At 35.6% G+C, this 25,182-nt stretch overlaps 1 protein-coding gene across 3 annotated transcripts in view; it reads right to left on the bottom strand.

Moving 5' to 3' along the window:
- Positions 1–25,182, bottom strand: part of MTFR1 (mitochondrial fission regulator 1) — a 48,372-nt gene that overhangs the window by 8,189 nt on the left and 15,001 nt on the right. For 2 of the 3 annotated variants that reach the window (XM_036232820.1, XM_036232819.1), the window contains exons 3-4: positions 20,744–20,842; positions 14,708–14,823 (exon numbers count right to left, since the gene is read on the bottom strand). In XM_036232820.1, the coding sequence (XP_036088713.1) occupies positions 14,708–14,823; positions 20,744–20,842 (215 nt within the window). The remainder of the gene's footprint in view (positions 1–14,707; positions 14,824–20,743; positions 20,843–25,182) is intronic. The other variant, XM_036232821.1, reaches the window with a different exon arrangement.

Genomic DNA, 25,182 nt, shown 5'->3' on the forward strand with positions numbered 1-25,182 from the left:
AGGAATCACCTAGCTCTCTGTTCAGTGTTAGAATTAAAGAGTCACTTTTGGAGTACAACTTACATAAATATGAAAGGTTTCTTAAGCCCCACTGACCATTTCAAAATAAAAATTCTAAGTATAATGTACTTCTAGGGTCCTTTTTTTTATCTCATAGTTAATGAAAACTCAAAGTCTGAGATTGTTTTAAATTAACCCAGTGTCCTAGGAATGGTGGTATTCTCAAAATGATTTTTTACTGGCCCTCTTCAACTTTTTAGAGAATTGCCTAGAAAGGTATAAAAATACACCACGTTGTCAACAGGATAGTTAGTTGCTTGAAAACATGAAGTTGGTAGAAAGTTAACTGATAATCTTCAAAGTGAGCAAGCAGTTGGATAAAGACAACTGGACTGGAAAAATTATTTTGAAAGAAGTAATTCATTAAAAGATAGTGGGGAGTTGGCAGGGCTTTTGTGAAGCTACAGACCTAGACAACTAGTGGGATTGACTGCATTAGCTGTTCTAGGCTCTGTTCAACTTGTCACATATTTTAAAAGCCAGATCTTCCTAAAAATGATATTTAATAGAAATGACATTTCTCCAGTCAATGCAGTATTTTATTGATATGTTATCAGTTAATGTCAAGTGTCAAATAATTAAGATTAAAATAGGAACAAATAACACCTGCTGTTTGCTGTGAGGAACAAACTCTCGGCTCTCATCCAGAGTCTCCTGGTCTACACTCACACCTATAAAGCAGTAGCAAACCAGCCTGCTTGCCTGCTGGGTCATTTCCTTTGGAGTATAGTTACTGTGTCATGCTCTATGAGGTTGGGGGTCTTCCCCAACACTCCTTAAAAAATAATACTTTCCATTTTACACTTAATATTTAAACCTGAAAAATTAAAAGCTGCACATCTTTAGTCAAAGTCATCAGTCTCACTTTAGTCACTATCCTTATATTACAGATTTTTGTAAATATCCTCATTTTAGCAATTAAATTACAAACATTCTGGTGCAAGAAAAAGGGATATCTGAAAGATTTCAATCCTATGAGCCCATACACTTTTATTTAATAGACTCATTTGTATACGGCACTCAGAATTAAGAATTAGATAAAATTAGAAATTAGTGTATTAATATAGAATGACCAAACCAGAGTTCAACTTGAAATATTTCAATATTCCTTAAGTAATGTGCTTCTAATCTAAGTTACTCAGATACATGATGACAATGTCTGTGTTGTCTACTGGAAGCCAGAGATTACAGTCTTTAATTTCATCATATTTCCTTCATGCAAGTATCATGCTGTGTCTGTATCCAAAGTCTACATTCACCTTAGGCTTCTTTTATGAAAGAGAATCTTCAAGATTATCAGTTATACTGATTATTTCAAAGAATCTCAATATTTCTTATAAGAATGAGATTTCTTCCCAATTCTGAACCCATTCTGTTAATTCAGTGGGAAATGCAAATGTGTACAGAAAAGAAATGAGGTCTTACTGTGCATGCAATTTTGCTAACAGTTTTTCATGTTATCTTTAAAAATTATCCATTCAAGGTAGGTATTACTACCTCTACCTTAAAGATGAAAAAAGTTCAGGGCATCTGAGAAAATCATTTGAACAATTAACCAATTATGAGGGACTCATGTATGCTATATTTCCAGAAACACAATACTGTGACATTAATATTGAAGTGACAGAAAAAGACTCAAACTGCCTGGTAAGAGTACTAGTATTCTATAACTGTCAAAGTAAAATTCCATCAACTCATTCTTGCTTCCACTTTGTCCCACTGTTTAAAATATTATGGCAAACTTACTACCTCTTCAAACTGTACAATGTACTGTTTTTCTGGTATGTGAAACTGATAAAGTAGAGCTTCCTCAAAGCTCCCTCCCATGAAATACGGTGAGACATACATCATCCTGTTTACTGGATATCAACCAGGAAAAATCAACATGGAGAATACCCTTCCCAGACAACTAGGTTTATGTACACTTACATTTTGTCACAATCAATGTGAAAGTGATATGACAGTACACCTGTAAAAGTCTGCCCAATTTTTCTAGTCATCGGGATCACCAATGTCCCTAACTTTGGAACTCCAGGGGCACTTCACTACTACCTGTCAACACCCTCCTCTAGAGCACCACTCATTTCCAAATGGGTCTCTTCTGTCTTTACCTAGTGTACTTCCAGGCACCTTTCCAAAGACCCTTTAGCCAATTATTTTCAACATCACAGATACAATTGAGAGCCATGATGCCAACTCAATTATTCTATAATCACAGTCCCCACAATGAATACTCCAGTATGTCACATCCGGTGCAAACATGACATTTGTGTTAAAACAAACAAAAAAACAAAACCTTTAGAGACTTCTTTTTCCAGGGAGATAGAGCAGATGCAGTCTTCCCTACTCTTCCTGCTAACTAAAAACACTGGATGTTACATATAAAACAAACAAATGTAAGAAGACTGAAAGGTGGAGAGCAGACAGACTGGCCGGGACTTTGCTCCCCGAGTTTTCCTTTGGTCTCATATATCCCAAACTGGGTGCAGGAGTCACTGGTAAGCCAAAAATACCAGTGTGTGCAGAAGGAAAAAGCCCTAACAAGTCTACTCTCTCAGCTAAAGGACCAAGAAAGGGCAGCCTCCCGAGACAGACAGCATAAAAAAGTTAGTGCTCTACTTCAGCAAACAACACAGAAAACACTGTGGCCCCATGTCCACCATGCAGCAAAGGCGAACGCTCACTCCTGCCAGGCTGTAATGAGGTGCCACAAACTCTGCAAGATGATGTCAGAGAAGGCGGGGAGCAAGGACTTAACAAGGCACCTCACCTCCCTGTGCCATCAGTGGATACAATGTGGGGAGCCTGGGATTCCAGTTCGAGGAGTAACGAGGCACCTTCCCTGCTCGCTGGGACACTGTCGCAGGAGGCGTGAGGGGAGCCAGGTCGGTCATAAGGAGCACTCCCCCTCGGCCGCGAACAGGCCCCGTGAGAAACCCGGACTCCTGCTTCCACCAGGCAGTAGCAAGGTGGCACTCCCTCTTCCCCTGCCAGAGTGCTACCAGAGAAAGCCAGCCAACAGAAAAGGGTTAAATAAGATCTAGGTTTCAACCAAAAGTCACTCCTACCAAGAATCAGAAAGAACACAAACTAGGACCTCTGGTCAAGATGGCAGAATGAGTCAACTCTGAGATAGCCTCCTCCCACAATCACATCAAAATTACAACACACCCACAATTGAGAACCACCTGAAGACTAGCTGAACATAATTCCCTTAAGGCTATAAAGAAAAAGCCATGTCAAGACAAGTAGGGGAGGAGATGCAGACAGGTTAGGGCCCATACTCGTGGTGGGAGGAATATCTTGGTAGCAGACGTCCCTTGTGAGGAGTGAGTGGTCCCAACCTCCGATGCTAGGGCCAGGAAGACGAGTCTCCATAACACCTGGCTATGAAACCAGCAGGGCTGCATCACTGAGAGAGAAATGTCTATGGGAGATCAAGACACAATGCTCTTGAAGGGCTGGGGCAATTCTCTCCAGGACTGAAGTGCTGGCAGGCACCAGTCAGTCTGGTGAAAAAGGGTGCCAAATCTCCAGTAACACGGATAACATCAGTCATCCAGCCCTGGTGATTCCCAAGGACCCCACCCCACTCAAATTGCTATATTGCTTCTTCCGGCCACTCCTCCACAGAAGTGGCCTGGCTGAACTCATGTTGCACACATTTCCTCAAAGGACCACAAACCCCACACCAGAAAAATACACTAGAGGCAATCAACAGCAGATTAGAAGAAGCAGAGGATCGAATCAGTGATCTGAGAGACAAAGTAGCAGAAAACACAATTGGAACAGGAAAAAGGAAAAGAATGAGTAGTTTAAGGGACCTCTGGGACAACAACAAGTGTTACTAACATTCACATTTTAGAGGTCCCTAAAGGAGAGAAAAGGACTGAAAACCTATTTGAGAAATAATGACTGAAACTTCCCTAACTTGGCAAAGGAAATGGACATACAAGTCCAGAAGTGTAGAGTCCCAAACAAGATGAATCAAAAGACGCCCATGCCAAGAACACATTATAATTAAAATACCCCGTTAAACACAAATAAAGAATCTTAAAAGTAGCAACAGAAAAGCAGACACGTACAAGGGAGCTCTCATAAGCCTATATGCTGATTTTTCGACAGAAACATTGCAGGCCAGAAGAGAATGGCACAGAATATTCAGTGATAAAAAAAATCTACAACTAAGATTCCTCTACCCATCAAGGCTGTCATTTAGAATTGGGAGATATTTTCCAAGACAAGAAAAAGCTAAAGAGTTCATCACTAAACCAGTATTACAAGAAATGTTAAAGGGAATTCTTTGAGAAAAGATTATGAATAAGAAAATATAGGAAAGAAAAAAACTCACTGGCAAAGGTGAACACTTAGTAAAAGCAGTGGATCAACCAATTATAAAGCTAGTATAAAGATTGCAAAAGTGGAAAGTTAATGTGTAATTAAAATAAAGGGATATACACACACACAAAAGAAGTTAAAAATGAGGACAAAAAACAAATGTAGAGGCATGAGTAAAACTGATTTTAGAATGTGTTGGAACTTAAGTGACCATCAAGTTAAAATTGACTGCTATAAACATAGTTTGGGATATATGAAGGTCATGGTAACCACAAAGCAAAAACAAATTAAAAACTACCCATACATATGATACCTATAAGAGATCCACTTCAGACAAAAGACATACAAAGACTAAAAGTAAAGGGATAGAGAAAGATATTCCATGCAAATGGAAATGAAAAAAAAACCTGGGGTAGCAATACCTAGACAAAATGAACTTTAAAACAAAAACTAACAAAGGCAAAGAAGGCATGTCATAATGATAAAGGGATCGGTCCACAAAGAGAATATAACGGTTGTAAACATTTACACCCCCCACATAGGAGCATCTAAATATATAAAGTAAATATTGACACACATAAATAGATTGACAGTAATACAACAGTAGAGGACTTTAACACCCCACTGACATTAATGGATAGATCCTCCAGACAGAAAATCAGCAAGGAAACAATGGGCTTTACAACTTTTGACACATTAGACCAAATGGACTAATAGAAATTTTAAAAATATTTCACCTAATGCAGCAGAATGTACATTCTTTTAGAATGCACATGGAATATTTTCCAGGATAGGACACCAAACAAGTCTCAATAAATTTAAGAAAACTGAAATCATATCGAGTGTCTTCTCTGATTACAAGAAACTATTACGAGAAGAAAACTGAAAAACACACAAAACATGTAGAAGCTAAATACTGTTACTAGACAATAAATGGGTTAACAATGAGAATAAGGAAGAAAAAGATACTTTGAGACAAATGATAATGAAAATACAATGATCCCAAATCTGTGGGACACAGCCAAAGAGTTATACAAGGGAAATTCATAACAATACAGTGCTACCACAAGAAATACGAAACATCTCACATAAATAGTCAAATAACCTTGCACCTAAAGAAACTAGGGAAAAAACAAAGCCCAAAGTGAGTAGAAGGAAGGAAATAATATAGTGGAAATAAAAGATTTTTTAAAAGCAATATTAAAGAACAATGAAACCAACACCTGGGTCTTTGAAAAGATAAACAAAAAACTTACAGCCAGACTCATCAGAAAAAAAAAGGCCTCCAAAAAAATCAGAAATGAAAGAAAAGTGACAACAGACATCACAGAAATACAAAGCATTTTAAGAAAATACTATGAACAATTATATGCCAATTTGGACAACATGGAAGAAATGGTTTAATTTCTAGAAACATACAATCTTCCCAGACCGAATCAGGAAGAAACAAAATCTGAACAGACTGATAAGTACAAATGAATTCAAATCAGTAATCAAAAAACTCCCAACAAACATGAGTCTTGGAGCAGATAGCTTCAAAGGTGAATTCTGCCAAACATTCAGAGAGGAATTAATACCCATTCTTCTCAATCTATTCTAAAAAAACCGAAGAGAAGGCAAGTCTCCCAAACTCATTTTACTAGGTCAGCATTACCCTATACCCAAAACCACACAACTACAAAAAAAAAAAAAAATTATAGACCAATATACCTAATATACATGAATGCAAAATCTTCAAAAAAACACTAGCAAACCAAATTCAGCAATACATTAAAAAAATCATACACCATGATCAAGTGGGCTTTATTCCTGGGATACAAGGTTGATTCAGTATCTACAAATCAGTTAATGTGATATACCAAATCAACAAAATGAAGTATAAAAATCACATGATCACATCAATACATGTAGAAAAAGCACTTGAGAAAAATCTAACATCCATTTATAATAACTATCAGCAAAGTAGGGACAGAGGGAGCATACCTCAACATAATAAAGGCCATATATGACAAACCCACAAGATTGTATTCAATGATGAAAAGCTGAAAGTTTTTTTTAAGACCAGGAACAAGACACGATGTTCACTTTCACCACTTTTATTCAACATAGTATTGGAAGTTAGCCACAGTAGACAAGAAATAAAAGGCATCCTATTTAAAAAGGAAGTAAACTTTGTCATTTGCAGATGACATGAGAATCTTGAAGATTCCACCAAAAAACTGTTAGAATAAATGGATTCACTAAGGTCACAGGATACAAAATTAACATTCGGAAATCAGTTGCATTTTTATACACCAATAACAAACTATCAGGAGGAGAAATTAAGAAAACAATCCCATTTATGACTGCATCAAAAAGAAAAAAACATCTAGAAATAAATCTATCCAAGGAGGTAAAAACGTTTGTACATGGAAAACTGTAAGACACTGAAGAAACTTAAAGACACAAATAAATGTATTTACCATGCTCACGAAAAGGAAGAGTTAAAATCGTTAAAATGTCCATACTACCCAAAGCAATCTACAGATTCAGTGTAATCCCTATCAAAATACCAATGATATTTTTTACAGAACTAGAAAAAATATTCCTAAAAATTTTAAGTAACCCCAAAAGACCCCAAATAGCCAAGGCAATCTTGAGAAAGAAGAACAAAGTTGGAGGTATTGCACTACTTAATACCAAACTATGCTACAAGGCTACAGTAATCAAAACAACATGGTACTGGCATAGAAACAGACACGTAGATCAACGGAACAGAAGAGAGCCTGGAAATGAACCCATGCCTACGTAGTCAATTGATCTGTGACACACGAGGCAAGAATACACATGGGGTAAAGACGGTCTCTTCAATAAACGGTGTTGGAAAAACTGGACACGTATTAAAAATGATATTAGACCAATTTGTTACACCATATAAAAAGCTAAACTCGAAATGAATTAGACTTAAATGTGAGACCTGAAACCAGAGAATACCTAGAAGAAAACATAGGCAATAAATTCTTTGACACTGGTGTTAGCAATATTTTTTTGGATATGTCTTCTAGGGCAAAGACAACAAAAGTGAAAATAAACACAACTATATTAAACTAAAAAGCCTTTGCATCATAAAGGAAACTATCAACAAAACGAAAAGTTAACCGAGAAAATATCTGCAAATGATGTTAATCTGATGTCCAAAATATATAAAGAACTCATATAGCTCAACATCAAAAAACAATCTAATTAAAAAATGGGCAAAGGACCTGAATAGATATTTCTCCAAAAAGGAAAGAGATATACGACAGACAAATGAGAAGATGCTCAACATCACTAATCATTGGGGAAACACAAATCAAAAAACTACATATCATATGAGGTGATGAGATAACGTCTCGAACTTGTCAGAATAGCTATCATCCAAAACAAGTGTTGGCAAGGATGTGGAAAAAAGGGAACCCTTGTGCACTATTGGTGGGATTGTAAATTGGCACAACCATTATGGAAAACAGTATGGAGGTTCCTCAAAAAATTAAAAAGAGAACTACCATATGACCCAGGATTCCACTTCTGGTTATTTATCCAAGGAAAACCAAAATATTAATTAGAAAAGATGTGTGCACCCCGATATTCGTTGTAGCATTATTTACAATAGCCAACATATAAAAGCAACCTGAGTGTCTATTGATAGACTATTGATATCCAGCAAAATACCCTTTCAGATTGGGGAATCAGGAATTCTCAAATAAAGGAAAACTAAAATAATTCATTGTGAGCAGACCTACCCTAATAGAATGGCTAAACGAAATTCTCTAAACAGCAAAAAAAGGAGGAACTTTACATCAATAAGAACAAAAAAATACAGCGAGCAAAAAATATGTGTAAATAGACTTATTTTCTCAAGCTTTCTGTGTTGTATGATGGTTGAAGCAAATACTGTCTGATGTGATTCTAAATGTCTATATAGAAAACTATTAAAGAAATTATTAACAGAGAAGGGTACAGGAACATAGAGGAAAACCTTGTACAGGTAAAATAAGACCACCAGTAGACTGATGTTATGAATATACAATCTAGTACAGTAAGTCTTTGATGGGTTCTGCAATTTTATGCAAAATGACATATAATTAAACCAATCTGACCACAGGCTAAGTTCCTACAACATTTCAACATTATAATGAAACAATGTTGAAGCAAAAGACATTATTTGAGGACTTGCTGTTGATAGATAAACCCACCAGAAGAGCTATACAAAGAAAGATACCTAAACATATATAAATCAAAGTGAAATTCCAATTTAGACACACCTAACCTCATGTGCACATCTTTAGGATGTGGAAGGAAACCAGTGTATCCATCGAAAACCCAAACAGACATGGGGAGGATGTGCATACTTCACACAGACAATGGCCCTAGCCAGTAACTGATTTTTTTTTTATTGTTATAATAAAATGATATTATTCGAGGGCCTGCAGTACCAAGAACATTAATACACACATAAAACTCACGACATAGATGAAATAGACCAATTCTTTAAAAAGCAAAAACTATATCTCATCCAATATAAAACAGTCCAGTAACTTTATTAAGAAAATTGAACTCATAATTTTAAAACTCCTCAAAAGAAATCTCCAGGTCCAGATGGTTTCACTGGAGAATTCTACCAAATGTTTAAAGAATTCATACCAGTTCTACACGATCTGTTCAGAAAAGACGAGAGGGACACCTTCCAATTCATTTTACGAAGCTAATACACCAAAAACAGAGAAAGGATCATATAATTAAAAAAAAAAAAAAAAGGAGAAAATCCTCAGGATCTAAGGCTGGGCACAGGTTCTTACATTGACACCAAAAGCATTATCCATGAAAATAAAAATTGATAAATTGTACTTTATCGAAATCAAAAACTTTTAAAGCTCTGTGAAATGACCCTGTTAAATCGATGAAAAGACAAGCTATGAAGTGGGAGGAAATGTTTCTAAATCACATATCTGACAAGGACTCACATCTAGAACAAAAAGAATCCAATTAGAAAATAGATTGAGACATGAAGAGATATTTTACCCAAAAGGATATAAAGATGGCAAATAAGCATGTGAAAAGCTGTTCAATATTATTATCCATTAGGAAACTCAAAACCACAGTGAGATATCACTACACACCTGTTAGAACACACACACACACACACACACACATACATACATATACGTGTGTGTGTGTGTGTGTGTGTGTGTATAGTGATAAGACCAAATAATGAGGATGCAGAGAAATTGGATCAGCCATATAGTGTTGCTGGGAATGTAAAATGGCACAGCCATTCTAGAAAATAGTTTTGTCAATTTCTTAAAAAATCTAAACATAAACGACCTTATAACTCCTATAACCCAGAGATTGCACTCGTGGACATTTAGCCCAGAGAAATGAAAACTTATGTTCACTCAGAAAAACTGTACACCAACATTTCTAGGAACTTTATTCCAAAAACTGGAATCAAGCCACTGGTATACTGTTACACAAACTGATCCTTCCATACCAAGGAATACTGAGTTCCAGTTCAAGATGGCCACACAGTAAAAATAGGAAGATCCTGAACTCACCTCCTCCAGTGGACACACTGAATCTACAGCTACATAAGGAACAATTTCCTCTGGGAAAATAAAGTAGAAACTGGCTGACCAACGACTATTACACATTAAATGATGGAAAAAAACACACTGAAGATGGTAGAAGAGGATGAGACACAATCTTGCCATCAACCCCACCCCAGCCACAGTGACTTATACTCAAGAGGGTACTCAAAACCCAGAGCTTCTTCCTGTGGAGTGAAGAATTTGAACACCACATGAGGCATCCCAACTTAAGACCTGCACCAGATAGAAGAGCATCCATACCATCCAGCTGTGAAAACCAATAAGGCTTGTATCCACAAGATCCACAAGGCTATAGTGATCTGAGAAAAGGGTTCTCTAAGTGATCCATGATCTTATCCAGACTTTACATAAGAGTCTCATTTGCTAATCTTAAAACATCGGCCTGAGGGGCACTCATCTAATTTAACGTATGTCAAGAGGTCTGCCGGGGTATATTCTGAGGATGGAGGCTGCCAGGCACCAACTTTAAGTACCATATTTTTTTCTCCCCAGAACCCTAGGCTTTCTCCCATTCTCCACAAGCACCACCTTAACCTTCCCCTTCTGCCTTGCTCCAGAGCACCATTATCTTCCAGAGGGGACCTTTTATACATGTCTGTGCCTGTTTATATGTCTGGTGTGCCAATTTTGTGGCTACCACCCAAAAAACCACCCTTGATTATCTGGCTCTGAAGGCAAGGAGCTCTTGCATTCCTGGATCTCATGTGACTATAACAATCAAAGAGACAGTTCATGGCGGACTACAGTCCCCACTGCACAGACAGCAGACTGAAACACATCTCCAGTCTTTCTGAGAAGATCTACTTGTTTGGCCAGCTTTGGCCTGAGGGGCAGACTTCAGGTCTGGCACACACCTAGAGGCCTAGAGAAGTGCTCTCAGGGAGTGTAGGCTGGTTGACAGCAGCCTCGCGCTCTCTCACTGCCTCACCACAGCTCACTGGTGTCCTGCAGAAAGCTCACACACTCATCTGTAGCCCCCATTTTTGTGACTGCTGCCCAGGAGATTCTTCCAGATCACCTGGCTCTGGTGGCCAGTGGGGCTTACACTTAGGTCCCTCAGAACTGTATTTCTTTGTGTATTTTCATAGCGCTGCCTGAGGGTCTGGCTTCTAATCTGCCTAAATCTAGGTACTGACTGAGATCCTCCCTTTTAAAATATGGCAAGGTCTTGGCACACTCTGAATGACTTGGAACTATTAAAAATAGGTTGCTTAAAATAAGAAAAAACAAGCTGCTAAGAGAATCACAGAGGTTTGAGGGACAGCCAAGAGCTAGGCCAGGGTTGAACAAGAAGGCTCATCTCCTACACAACGCCACTTCTTCAAGACTGGGAGAGGTAGGTGTTTGATCTAATACAGAGAAACCAATACAGAAGAGTCAAGGAAAATTAAGAAACAAAGGAATATGCCCCCCCCCCCCGCCAAAAAAAGAACAAGTGAAAACCTTAGGGGGAGAAACTTTTAATGAAAAGGAAATAACTTAGCTGATACGAAGTTCAAAGTAATGGTCATAAAGATGATTGCTGAACTTGGGAGAACAATAAATCAATACAGTGAGAACTTCAACAAAGAGAAAATATAAAAATGGCCCACATTTCTCTTTGTCACAGAGCTGAAGAATAACAGTTTAAAAAATACATTAGAGGAATTCAACAACAGACTAGATGAAGCAGAATAGAGTAAAAGTAAACTCAAAGACAGGGCAGTGGAACTCACCCAATTAGAGTAACAAAAAGAGAAAACATTTTAAGCAAATAATGACTAAAACTTCCCTAACTTGGGTAAGGAAACAGACATTCAGATTCAGAAATCCCAGACGGTTCCAAATAAGATAAACCCAAAGAGACTCACACCAAGACATACTGTAATTAAAATGTTGTTAATGAAAAGAAAATGTAATCTCTATATATTTAACTAAGAAAGCATTATTTGGACCTTACTGGGGATGACAGCCTGAGAGCAGGGCTTTAAGAAGCCCTGAAATGGTGCTAACTTTGAAGAAGTGAGTGGCACTTATACGGACAGAAATACAAGCAAATATACATCTGTTAAGTCAGAAATTTGAATTAGGGTACATAGTTTTGAAGAAATATAAAGATAAGGTTGAGCTGCTGTGCCCCCTGGCATCAGGAAGTCTGAAAACAATCTAATTGCCTTGAAGCTCTTTAAGGCAATTTTTATCAGGATATAGAAAGAACAGGCCATTTTTCTATAATGATTGACCTTTAGTGTTGAAACCTGGTAGAAGGTATATGTGATTAGCATCCATGGTTTACCTTAATGAAGAATTTTAAGGAGGATCACTACTCTTTCTTAGTTATGGATTCAATCAGAGAAGCTTAAGCACCCTTTCCTCATTGTCATACCAAGGAACACTGCTCAATAATAAAAAGGAATGAACTATTAATATATACAACACTAGAGAATTGTGCTTAGTGAAAAAAGTCCTAAAAGGTTGCATATTGTATGATCCAATTTATTTAACATTCCTGAAATGACAGAATTGTAAAAATAGAAAAAAGAAAAACAGATACTTGTCAGTGATTAAGGAGGGGCTGGAGAGGGAAGGAAAGCGGGTGTGACCCTAATAAGGCAATGTGAGGGAAGCTCCTTAAGTATGGAAATGTACTGTACCATAGGGTACACACTGATTGTGTGTGATATGGTGCCACAGTTTTGCAGGATATTACCAATGGAGAAAACTGGGTAAAGGGTACAGGGAATGTTTCTGTATTATTTCTTACAACTGCGTGTGAAGAATCTACGATTATCTCAAAATAAAAAGTTTAATTTACAAAATAAATATCTTAAAAAAAGAAAGGCTCTTTACCTGCTAATCTTGGTCTATGTTCATCTATTGCTATGACTTTTACTCGTCATTCAAATCAAATTCTTTCTAGGCTCTTGGGTTACACGATGCTTATTTTATCCCACTAATACTAAAGTGAAATTACTCTTGCTAAAACCCATGATAATCTTCAAACTGCAAAACAAAATTGAAACGCAGTTTTTTGATTTACCTAGCCTCTAAGTTTTTGACACCAGTGACTACTAGTTTACTCCCCTTCCATGAAACTGTCCTGTGTGCCTCCAGGACAACACTCTCTGCCAGTTCCCCCGCCTCCTGGGGCGAGGGAGTGGGCTTGGGGAGGGGTGGTTCTTTTTTTTCCTCCTTTTTCCTGATTAAGCTCTCGAATGCAGGCTTTATCTGGAATACAAATGTTCTTCCTGTCTTACATATGCTACATGAACACAATGATTATCAGCCATCGCTATCTACATTTATCAATATCTAGCCACACAAAATGCTTTTAGAGCAATGTGAATGTGCCACAGGAAACCAACATATTCTAGACTGGACTACCTCCTCCTACTGTTGCCCACCAAAAAAATAAAAATCTATTTCCTTACATTCCTATTAATTGTTGCATCATTCTCGTAATTACCCCACCCAGAAACTCAGGAGTTATCCTAGACTCTTCCTTTCTTAACCTCAGTATTGAAAAGGTTTAAGTCTTTTCAGTTCTTCTATCTCTTTACTCTGGCCTCTTCTTCAGGTCTTCTGTCAGTTTCTTTAGTCAAACTCTGATCATCTTCTATTTGGCCTACTTCCAGGCCTGACTCCCTTCTATTCTTCATGTTGTTCACAAGGAACTCTTACTAAAATGCAAATTTGACAATACTGACGTGCTTAAAATTCTTCCATGGCTCCACAATGCTTTCAGGAAAAAGTCTACAAAGTTTTTAGCCTAACATGTATAACTTTCAAACTTCTACCTACTTTCTATATTTATCTCCTATAGCTTACCCTCTCTGCTATTCCTTAGCCTCACTGAGCCATTTGGAGTTCCTTGATGGTGCCATGTGGCCTCCAAATTAGTACCTTTGAACACATTGTTCACTTTTCCTGAAACAGCCTTCCTATTTGATGGGCTCCTACTGACCCTCATTACTCAGCTCTAGCATCCCCGCCTCTGAGAAGCCTTGCCAAAGCTCTCTCATCCTACACTGGCCTTCGATATTTACTTAGTAGACTTATAGTATCAATATTGTTGATTTCCTCTTTATTCTCCTCTAACACACCAAGTATTCCTGGAAAGCTGGAACTATATCTTACTTTATCTCTGTATCCTTGATGCCTAAAAAGAATGAAGAGTTGAATATGTTAAATAACTGTTTATTAGATTGAGGCACAGTAATAATTTATTGAAGCCTCTTTCAAGTAAATGCAAGTCCATTTATTTCTAACTCTGACATATGGTTTCCTCTGAATCACAACTCATCTAAACACAGGATTTTTAGGAAATACTGTCCAATATTTACACAAATTCCCTAATATGATCCACACTGATTCCTCTGCCCCGATAAGACTATTATAATTACTGTGCTTATCTAAACATATTTGTGAGTTCTTCCTGGTCTCTCATATTAGAATGTAAACTTATAAAAGGCAGAGAATTCTATAATTCATAAAGACTTAGGACACGGTAACATGTCCTTTATAAAACTTTATAAATACTAGCTGAGCCTTTAAAATGACCAGAAAAGACTGCTCAAAAAAAATAAATAAATAACCGGGTTAGTTATCAGAGATCAAATTCAGCAATTAAAAGAAAATACCGCAAAGGTACCATCCTTTAAAATAATAAACACATGTCAGCTCTCACAGGCTTACAGACTAACCTTTGTCTTGTTGAGCGCTCTCCTTCTTCTGTGGCTACCCATCCAACATCAGCAAAAGATACTACTGCATCCTCTCCCAGGTGACCGGGGCTCCATTCTGTTGTAGGGCTGGTGAGCTGTAAGTTACAAACAGGAAAAGTTTGTTATCTGGCAACAAAATATTAGAAGAAAACTTTTTAATTACCAAAAATAAATCACCGGCTTTAGAGTTATAAACATATGGGCAGTTTCTAATGTCTCCACTAAAGGTCCCCACAAAAGGGACCAGTAGTTATATAACACTTGCCTGACAGTATACAACAATCTCTGAATTCTAATTTAACTTTATTTAATTTTTGTTACAGGTCAAATGAGACTGATTCAATTTAAAAAAAAAAAAAAAAACCAACTCTGGTTATCCTAAAACATTTAAAAAAATTTTAGAATTTAAGCATTAAAAATTAATTTTTTTCCTGAAGCTATCTAAACACAAAAGTTTAGGAACAAGAATATGCAAGTGATCAATTTGTGCTAAATCTGAGAATCTTTTTAAATGAATATTACATATACAAGCTGTTATAATGTTGAAAATACATTAATAAATAAAATCTTTAAATCTCTTTTTAAATAAAATTACTAGCTATGTTAAAGAACAAAAAATACAAATAGCAGAACAGGATTCTCTACCTAATATTAGCTAGAGAACACACAGATGAAGGAACAAAATATTTTGAAATAAAAGCATGCAAGTTCTGAAATTTACCTTAAAAACGGAAATATAAGTTTTGTTATAAGTGTAATGCCTCAGAGTCAGATGGTCAATGAATAAAAAATAAAATTATCAGAATATAAAACATCCTAGAAGTTGGAGTAAAGTTTAAATAACGATATGCACTTTTTAAATGAAGAAAAAAATTTAAAGGCCAAAGAAATTTAATTATTAACATATTTATCAGAAAGCTTGTATTAGGCTTTGTTTGAACTTTAATACTATCATTGCCAGATCAAGCTTTTGGAAGCTACATTAAATTATGCTTCTTCCTCAAATATAAAACCATGCAAATACATAATACTAATATAGTTAAAAGTTTAGCATACCTTTAATGTTATAAATAAAATTTTAACTGAACATTATCAGCTGATATGTGTACCCATTTTGATATTACCTAACATTATCAACTTAGAAAATAGAATTAGGACTAGAACTTGAAAACTGGTATTTTAACAATAATATACCAAGAGCTTCAAGTATTTAAAATGCCTTAAATTACTGCTTTGGGGAAGGATAGGAGTAGAGACAAGAGAGAAAACAAATTGCTAATTGAGTTAAAAAAAAAAACAACTACAAATGGAATTAAGAAGAAAAGGCTTTCAAAATATCAATGTTTTACATGTATATAGCTGTGGTCAGAAGAGAAAAACACTATAAGCTTTGGCAAGTACATTGTCACGGGATAGGACATGATCAAAGAAAAATCAAAAATTAGACTTTTGTATTTCTCCCTGAAGTGTTTCAGAAATTTTACCAAGTCAGTCAATAAACAAACAGATATTCAGTAAATGGGTACCTTATACAACTCTATGAAACCAAACATCACATAAGATCTCAAGAAGTGAGGAATCTAGTAATACTCTGTTCCAAACCATTACTGAAAACAGAATGCATATTAATATTCCTAAAACATTATGATAGGGAGATTCTGAGTGGGTTATTTGGAGATACTTGAACAAGAAGGTCCCCAAGCCTCGTAGAAGTACTAGAAGATATAGTATTAACGGGCTATTCTGTAGGAGAGAGATCATAAAAGTAAAGCCTGAAGGGTGTCTTCCTACTAGGTAGGTGCTGTTAAGTAGTTAGTCAGACGTGAGCAACAGGGGAACAAAGGAATAGGGGTCCAGCTCTGTAACCACAGAAACTTCCCTTGAAGACCTTCCTTAAGCACCTTCCAGAAATACCTCTCCTTTAGGGTTATAAATTACCCAAATCCTAGAACACAAAGGCCATAAAAGCTGCAGGCCTAAACCAGCTACAAATGCATGTGCAGAAAGTACTGCCCCTAACTTCAGCCTCATTATATCATCATTATAATCTGACTATGCCAGGAAGTTCATGAATCTAATCATAACAGATTGAATTCTGAGTAGATACCTATGCACTAGGCAAAGTAATAGAGCAGCCAGGTGTCAGTCAAAATGACCTCACTTGCCAATCACCTAGGAATGCCTTTGGAACCACCCATCATGGCGCAGATGTAAGATAGACATTCCCACTTATGGGTCCTTTTTGCCCTTCTGGGCTCTCCCCCCTTTTTGGTGGCCTTTTTGCCCTTTTGTAGTCATTTTGGCCCCTTTGGGTTCATTGTAGTACTGGGGGCATTCTTTATCTTTCTAAAATATACTTTTAATAAAACTATTAAATTTCAATGACCTGTGATTCTTCACTGTATCAAAAAAGAAGAACTGAAGAAATGTACTAACCACAGGCCTGTGCCTTCGGCATCCCTCTGCCTCCTCACTACCTTTGGGAGCGCCAAACTCTGAACGGCCCCAACCATGACAGTGCTAGTTCGTGAAGATCAATATGACGATAATTCTTTGTTTAGAAAATAAAAATATGTTCCAATACAGTTACCAGTTTCTAGTCTGACTTTAAGACTTCTTACTTTCCCACAAAAATTACAAAACTTGCCGACATCTTCCCAGATATTTTTGTTTACAGAAGGAAGCAAAAAGATATTTTTAAAGAACAATAGTCAAAAATATAAAAGTTCACCCATTAAGGCAGCTTTTCAGAGTAGTTTATAATGTAATTAAAAACCATACATTGTTTCATGGTCTTAGTATGAAGTACTAATTATATTTCATCATTGAAATAATGCCATGTCTGTAACACGTGCTCAATGAAATGAAAAGTTAATGATACTGTCAAGAAGCAGTTCTAGAACTGATAAAAAAAAAAAAAAAACAAAAAGAAACTAATTTTTAAAAAAGTCCATTTTAGTTGTTACTGAAACGTGCACAGAGTAACAAGCATGGAATGGGAAGGACAATTCGATGAGTATACCAGTTAAGGTGAAGTCAGTGCAGGCAAGGAGACTGACAATATGAAATTCTTCAAAATATGATTTAGACACCACTACTGACATGCATGGATGACTGATAAAAGTTAGAAAAAGGCCAACTTACTAAAGGTTCCAGCAAGGTCTTGTCCTACCATCTCTATTGTTAATAGGAAAAAAAAACAAATAAATAAACGGCAGTGAAAGAAATAGACTTTTTTCCCAAAAAAATCAAGGACATAAAACTTTAAATTAAAATTAGTGCTCATTATTTTATAAACATTCAAGTTCCTTTCAGAAAGTGTGAAAAACATTTGATTCAAAATAAAAATCCAGCAGTAGCATTGTATTTTTACTATTTTTAAGTAGTTCAATGGAACATGTTATACAATCTAAATTATCTAAAATTCAATTATATTCCAAGAATTTTACTAAAGTAATTTAAAATATTCTGATAATGTAAAAGTACACCAAGGAAATTGATTCACTTAATAAAATGAAAAAAAGAAAAATATAAAGCAAGTACAAAGTTGAAATAGTTAGAATGAAATATTAGAAGAGTTAAATTTGTCCTCATGTGATTGTTCATAAAATAAAAACGATGGTACTAGAACGTTCTCAGTTTCTTACCAAAAAGGATGTAACAGTAAATAGATTCAGTCCCTCTTACCACCATTTATTAAAACCAAATAAAAAACATGCATTCTTAAAAGCAACACTGTAAAATAATCTCTAGCTTTTTTGCCTACAGACATACTTAACTCCTACTATCATGAGAAAAACTGAAAACACAATTTCTGTGTTTTAATATGGTGCTATACAGTGACACCAATAGGCCAAGAGGTATACCTGTATAAAGAACACTCGTCTGAAAGTTGTAATACTCAATTAAATATTCTGGCTGAGACTCAGACACTAATATTTCTGAGCAATGTGGTCACTTTTTAAAAATTGAGCATTTATTAATGCTTTCTAGTCACGACACACCTAGAATGGGGGACGAAAAGGGGGTACGAGAGAAAGGGCAGAATGGAGGCGACCAGAGCAACGAGAGGGAGGAAAATGCGTGTGTCTCTCTCAAAACCACCTTTTAAGGTAAGAAACAGTATCAGTGGGCCCAAGTGTGGTTCCCCGGTTCCAAACTATTTATAGTAGTATTTACTCATGTTGGACCCCTAGACAGTCCAAAATATATTCCATATCAAACCCCCAAATGAGCCAGAAAAATAGGAAACACGCATTTTCAGTTTTATGACTGTAAACTGCACTTTTATTTTCTTTGATGACTACATTTTAATATTTCTAATAGATGTAGTAAAAAAAATTGAAGATACAGAGCAAAAATAGCAGACTTAAAATATCTAAGTAGCAGGTAAAATAACCACTTTAATACTGATGTTGAATTTGAAAAGACTCTGTATGCTACAAAACTGTCTGGAAATAAAAATCTCACTATAAACAAATGTCTTCTGTCTTCTACTACATTCTCAAATTACCAAATTTTCTTACTTTATTCCCTTTCTTTATTTAAACCCATCTCTTTTCAAATGCGGCTCCTGTAATAAAGCTAATATTCTTCTTCTGATCACACCCTTTTAAGTGACTAATAATACTGAGATAGAGTATTTCCAATGAAATTTACCTGACTCCAGTACTTTAGTTCACTGACTATCAAAGCAGATTTGGGTTGCTACCAGAAAATGAGAGATTATCTCCATCTCCTGTTACATGTCTCGAGCTACATGAACACAAATGTTGGAACAAGTTCTCCTGCCACTAAGTTAAGTAGATAAAAAGAAAATTTTAATGGAACTGAGCAATCAGAAAAAGTTAAGCGTTAGTTAACATAATAGTTTTTTGAAGCTGGCAAATAAAGCAGTTACTTGTGTCTAAATGAACTGAATCCTCAGAAATTATGCTAGAGAGACTCACCACCACAGATTTCTAAATTTTGATTTTTTAAACATACAGTTCGATAAAAATTACTTCTTAGAAAGTTCCAATTTGTCAATCTCCAGACTTATGCACAAAGGATTTGCCAGTCAATTTCTAAGTGGGAGTATAAACACAATAATGAATAATCTTGTTAGTCAAACTGAATAAACACTAATTTCTTCCATTTAGGAACAGATTTTTCACCTGTATCTACCAAGAAAAGGTGTTCATGAGTAAGTCCACAGGGCCACCTTTGAGCTACTGAATTATGAGCTAAATATGTTCCACATTCCACATGCTAATCTATTATTTTAAATTGGTATCACTATCTGCTGAACTTTATTGTCTTAAAAGCTAATCTGAAAGGTTTTATTGTATTACTGCTATATAGAATTACTGAAAAACAAGAACAAAGCTATATGATATATGTCTAACACTATAACGATAAAGAACAAAAGCCCAAATCAAGAACAGAACAATCTGTCTCCAAAGAGTTGCTCCTGATTTTGGTGCCAGAAGAGAATACTCAGACCTGACCTTTCAAAAGTAATCCTAATTAAGGGTTTGACTATCACTTCATTCAGAGAACCACAATTCTCTCTTGGTTTTAACACTGTTGTTACCAAGGCAATAGTTCATACTATTAATGCTAAGTTTTAAACCAAGGATGGAGAAAGCAACTTACATAGCATGCACACAGACATCTAAAAATAAATTTGATGAACAGACTGGCTGTCCAAAGAGGAAGGTATAATAATTAAAGACAAGAAATGGTGGTACCTGAAGCTCCTAAAGTAACATAAGGCCTACATTTGAGGTCACCTGGGAATTAACAACTGCTTGACTTATTATGTGCTTCTAAATCCTGGCATAGGTATTAGATCTTGAATAATCACTTCACAGAGGAACTAAGATTAGAAAGACTTTACTCTGGTTTTTATCTTCTTTTACACTATTGATAGTGGCATCAGTAGGGGGGAAAAGGTTCAAAAAATAGTTTCAATGCTGTCTAGCTTACTTATATTCCTTATATATTAATACAAAAATGTGAAATATGCAGTACCTGAAACTGAACTCTTGGACACTGGATCAAAGATAAATTAGTACCAATTTTCCTTACAATACTTCGAGATGAACCATATGGCTTTCCAGACCAAAGTACCTGAGGAAATAGGAAAAACCAAACATTTAATTATAAGGCTTATAGTACTGTTAATACAAAGCACTGTGCAGTTAACTGCATAACATGCTGGCACATTAATTATGGGATCTGAACGTCTAAATGTTATGGGAAATGAGCTATTTTTCAATTAAAAATTAAAATATATATGACTGGTTATTATTAATGCAGTAAAGTTTAATGTAGGCATTATATATTTTCGAAATAACTAGTAATTGCAAAATGACACTACATTTGAAGTAAAAATTATTTTCATTTGGTTTTCATACTGTTCTGCAAAGGAAATACTATTTTACTTCTGTATTTTTAGTTTCAGAATTTTATATGCACATAAATTTTTAACACTTGAGCTACTTTTGCTATCACAGACTTTTCAAAACCAATCCAAATCAGTACAAAGTTTGGAATCTTATTTGTACCATGCAGGGTAATGCATTTTGTTTACTACACAAGAATGCCTAGCCAAGGGTGAGCAGGGGCCAAACTCCAGCTGCACTACATCTTCTTGTAAGGCTTTGTCCCCTGGGGAAAGGTACTACATGGACTAGTGGTGGCTCTAATGAGCGGAATCTCCCAGATAAAATTATAATACATAGAAAACATTATGCTATGCTTAAAGCAAAAACAAACTCCCAAAGCAAAAAGCAAATAAAAACACACATGTAGAATGTTAAATTATTACAAATTGTACGTTGAAACTTCTCCCCAAGTATATCTTTTCTTAAAGAGAAAAACTATCCATCTGTTTTGAATGCTACACTGCAAAGCCTGGACAGAAGAGGCAGTAAAGAGAAGTAACATGCTATTGAAAGCAATTTTTAAAAAAAGGAATGAAACTGATAATGACTATTATAGCTAATTCATTCAAGTTTAACATTCAATTATATCCTAAAACTAAATGAATAGTACCAAATTCGTTGAAATGTATTCTAAGCAATGTACGCCAACTCCTTTTCAAAGTCGAACCATGGCCATTCTAAATTTAAAGAATGGAGTTACTTTAACAGTATTACCAAGCAATAAATATTACTGTAAATAGTGGTGGCTCCAACGCATAACCCAAACTAGACAATTAGACCATCCTAGAAGCGTGCACAATTCTTAGAATGAGCATACAAGCAATATGACATCTTAGGTTTTAGCAACCAAATTCAATTTAGGGATACCAGTATGAATTAAAGTGAGGATCAGGGGGATATATATATACTACCTCTGGCATCTGCTTCAGCTGTTATATAATCCTCTTTATTAAAATGTTCAAAGTTTCACTGACTGTTATCTGGGAGGGTTCTAGAAAGTACTATAACCTACACTGGCTACTATAACCAAAAAAAATATATAACTTTTGTTTTGAAATATAAATTGAAAGGATGGTACAGATTGGAAAGTTGGTCAGAGAAAGATAAGGCATCAATATTTAAATATGAATATTTGAGGCAAAGTTACTGTGATGCTTAGAAAGGAACTCAAATCTTGCCCACCAGTGTTCATATGGAGGATTATCACATGAATAGTGTTAAATAACACATGAGGACTAAAAGAAGGAAAACATCTGACTAAATGAAAATGGGAAGCATCAGAGTTTTACAAAGAGGCCAAGAAAAAATAAAAACATAGGCAAATAACTCTAAAACAGATAGTATTTAAGTAAACTCTTTACCTTATACATGTTATTAGGTCTTGATCTTTTAAAAATAAATCCATAGGGCAATAGTATCTATAGCATTGAGCCATTTCTCTTCTTGGTCTTCCATTTATTCACAGGTCAAAACTCTCCTATGATGTAGTAGTGGAACACTATTTGTGCATCACAATATGACAATTACATAGTCTAAAGTGAATATCCTGTCCCTCCAGTAAGCGAAAATCTTAACTGAAGATGAAGAGGACAAAAAGCTCAGAGAAAATTTTTAGAAAGTATTTGCCAAAGTCAGGAACTAATGTTTCTGCCAGCTTTTGGCATTCCTTGCTATGCATTCCTCAGGGCTATTTCAATTATTTCCTTCCCATCTGCTTAAAATCAGAAGCAAAGAATACCAGGTGCCTTCTTCAAGAGAAGGTGGACAAAGACTGATCTTTTACTTATAAGGAATAAATAGACTATGCTTATGCAAAAGTTAAAGGAAGTAAAAGAACAGATTATGTGATTATTTTTTCAAGAATATATAGACTAACAATGATATTCTTCTATTGTAAACTGCACAGCAGTTTGCACCAAGAAATATGAAGTGTCTGTGTAAGCTGATGACTAGAATATTCAGAAAAGAAGAGAGCTATAACCTTTACTGGATTATAGAAAAAAGAGAGGGGAAAGGGCAGCTAACTTCCAGGAACTCTAAAACTAGGTCTTTATTTTCTTCTTTTCAGCTCTCATGGAGAGAGATAAATTGTAAATGGCTGTGAAGAAAGAGAGGAACATATGGTATTGAAAAGTTACCATCTGTATATGGGGAGGCTGTATGGCCCAAGAGCATCTCCTAACCCTAATGGCGGCTGAACTGTGTCTTGTCAGCATATTTGTCTGGAGAATGAAAAACTTCCTCTAAAGACAAACTGTCATTAATATTTTTACAGATGTAAGAGAAGGCATGGAGAATGCCATCATTACTAGACAATTCGATGTAATGAATAGAAACAATTCTATAAGTAATAACTTATTTATAAGAACTAATAATCTAATGAATCTGTGTGTGGGGTATATGTGTATTTGCATGTCTGTCTGTGTCTAGTAATGGCAGTCCATAATATTTAGCAACAGTATTTCGAAGTGATGAGAGCAAAGAGAATGACAATAGGAAAACAATTTTTTTTCAATTGTGATATGCTGTTGTAGAAGAGCTGAAGTATGAGGCTGGACTCTAAAGCTGTCATCCGTCTTATCATGTGTACACTCAAGCTTTATACGGTAATTCATTTGTTATAGACTGGTTTGCTCTCCACTATTATTTGATAAGCACCACCGGGAGGAAAAAGTATAAATTTAATTCTAAATATATTTTTCTCAAGGTAAACTATATAATATTAATGCAAAGGTTCTTATTCTGGGGCTTGTATATCACTGAAATTACAAGCAAAATTGTGTATATATACAACATTTTTCTGGGAAGAATGACCATACCATTAGTCAAATTTTCAGGGATTCTAGAAGCCAATAAAGTAAAAATTCTTAATTCCAAGAGAGCCAAAAGAATATTAAAAGTGTGTGCTGAGGAGAAGGGGTAAAAGATAGGAAGAAGAAACTCTAACAATTTCAGAATCCCTAACTGACAATAACACTTCATTTCTCTTCTTCCTTACTCTGAACTCCTACCACATTCATTCTTCTTGCAAAGCACAAAAGGACAACAAGGGTACGATTTTTAAGTATTACTGGATTTGTTACTAATACAAATTAGATATTTGCTATAACTTTTTCAACATAATATACTGAAATTAATCAGAATCGCATTATCTTCATATCTTTCCTACATTCTTAATGTTAAAAATGTTTTTGGTTCAGAATATGAATATAATGAAAGACCGAGGAGAAAGTTTAGACAAATACATGGTTTTAAATTCAAACGAATGTTGAAGAAAATGGAAGGCAGTGAAGAGAAGACATACACGCCATGGCAGCACACAGGCCTGTCACTATCGCCTGTATAAAGCTGGTCAAATTATTGATCCCTCTATGCTTCCGTTTCCTCACCTACAATGCCTACTTCCTGAGCCTATAAGCATTAAATGCGTTAAGATATTTAATAAAAATTAAACCTCTTCTTTATTATAAGAGGTTGTACACTACAATGAGAAATGATTTTAGAATCAAAATCGGTTTCCTATTATAGCTCTGTCACTTATTATGGGCAAGTCAGTTAAATCCTCTGAACTTCTAATTCATCTGTAAAAAAAGAAAAAAAAGGTGGTGTTCTAACATACATAATATCTATAAAAGAACTGGGCATAGTAAGCCGATCAGTGATAGCTATTGTGGTGGTACTGACAAATAAAGTAAAATACAAAGAGCTAATGATGACGAGTTGTCCTAATGACAAAAACAAAACCCTGATTTCAAAGGTTACATTTCTTTTTTTGGTGGGGGGAGGGGGGGCGATAAGGTATGTAAAGGATGAAGGCAGTTTCTGCTCTTAGCTTACTTTCAAACATAGTGTCAAGTTTGTTTCTACATCAAACCACTGAAACAGTACACATTTATCCTTGAAAGGTGAAGCTAAAACTTTTTTTTAATTTTCAGATGTCCAAAGATAAAATTTTGGTAGACTATGCCTTTTTACCCTTAGGCAGCAGGCCATGAGATCTTGGAAACTAAGATAGAAAATAAC

This window comes from Rousettus aegyptiacus, unplaced genomic scaffold (genome assembly GCF_014176215.1).
Source record: "Rousettus aegyptiacus isolate mRouAeg1 unplaced genomic scaffold, mRouAeg1.p scaffold_m13_p_15, whole genome shotgun sequence".
In the NCBI taxonomy this organism is placed as follows: Eukaryota; Metazoa; Chordata; class Mammalia; order Chiroptera; family Pteropodidae; genus Rousettus; species Rousettus aegyptiacus.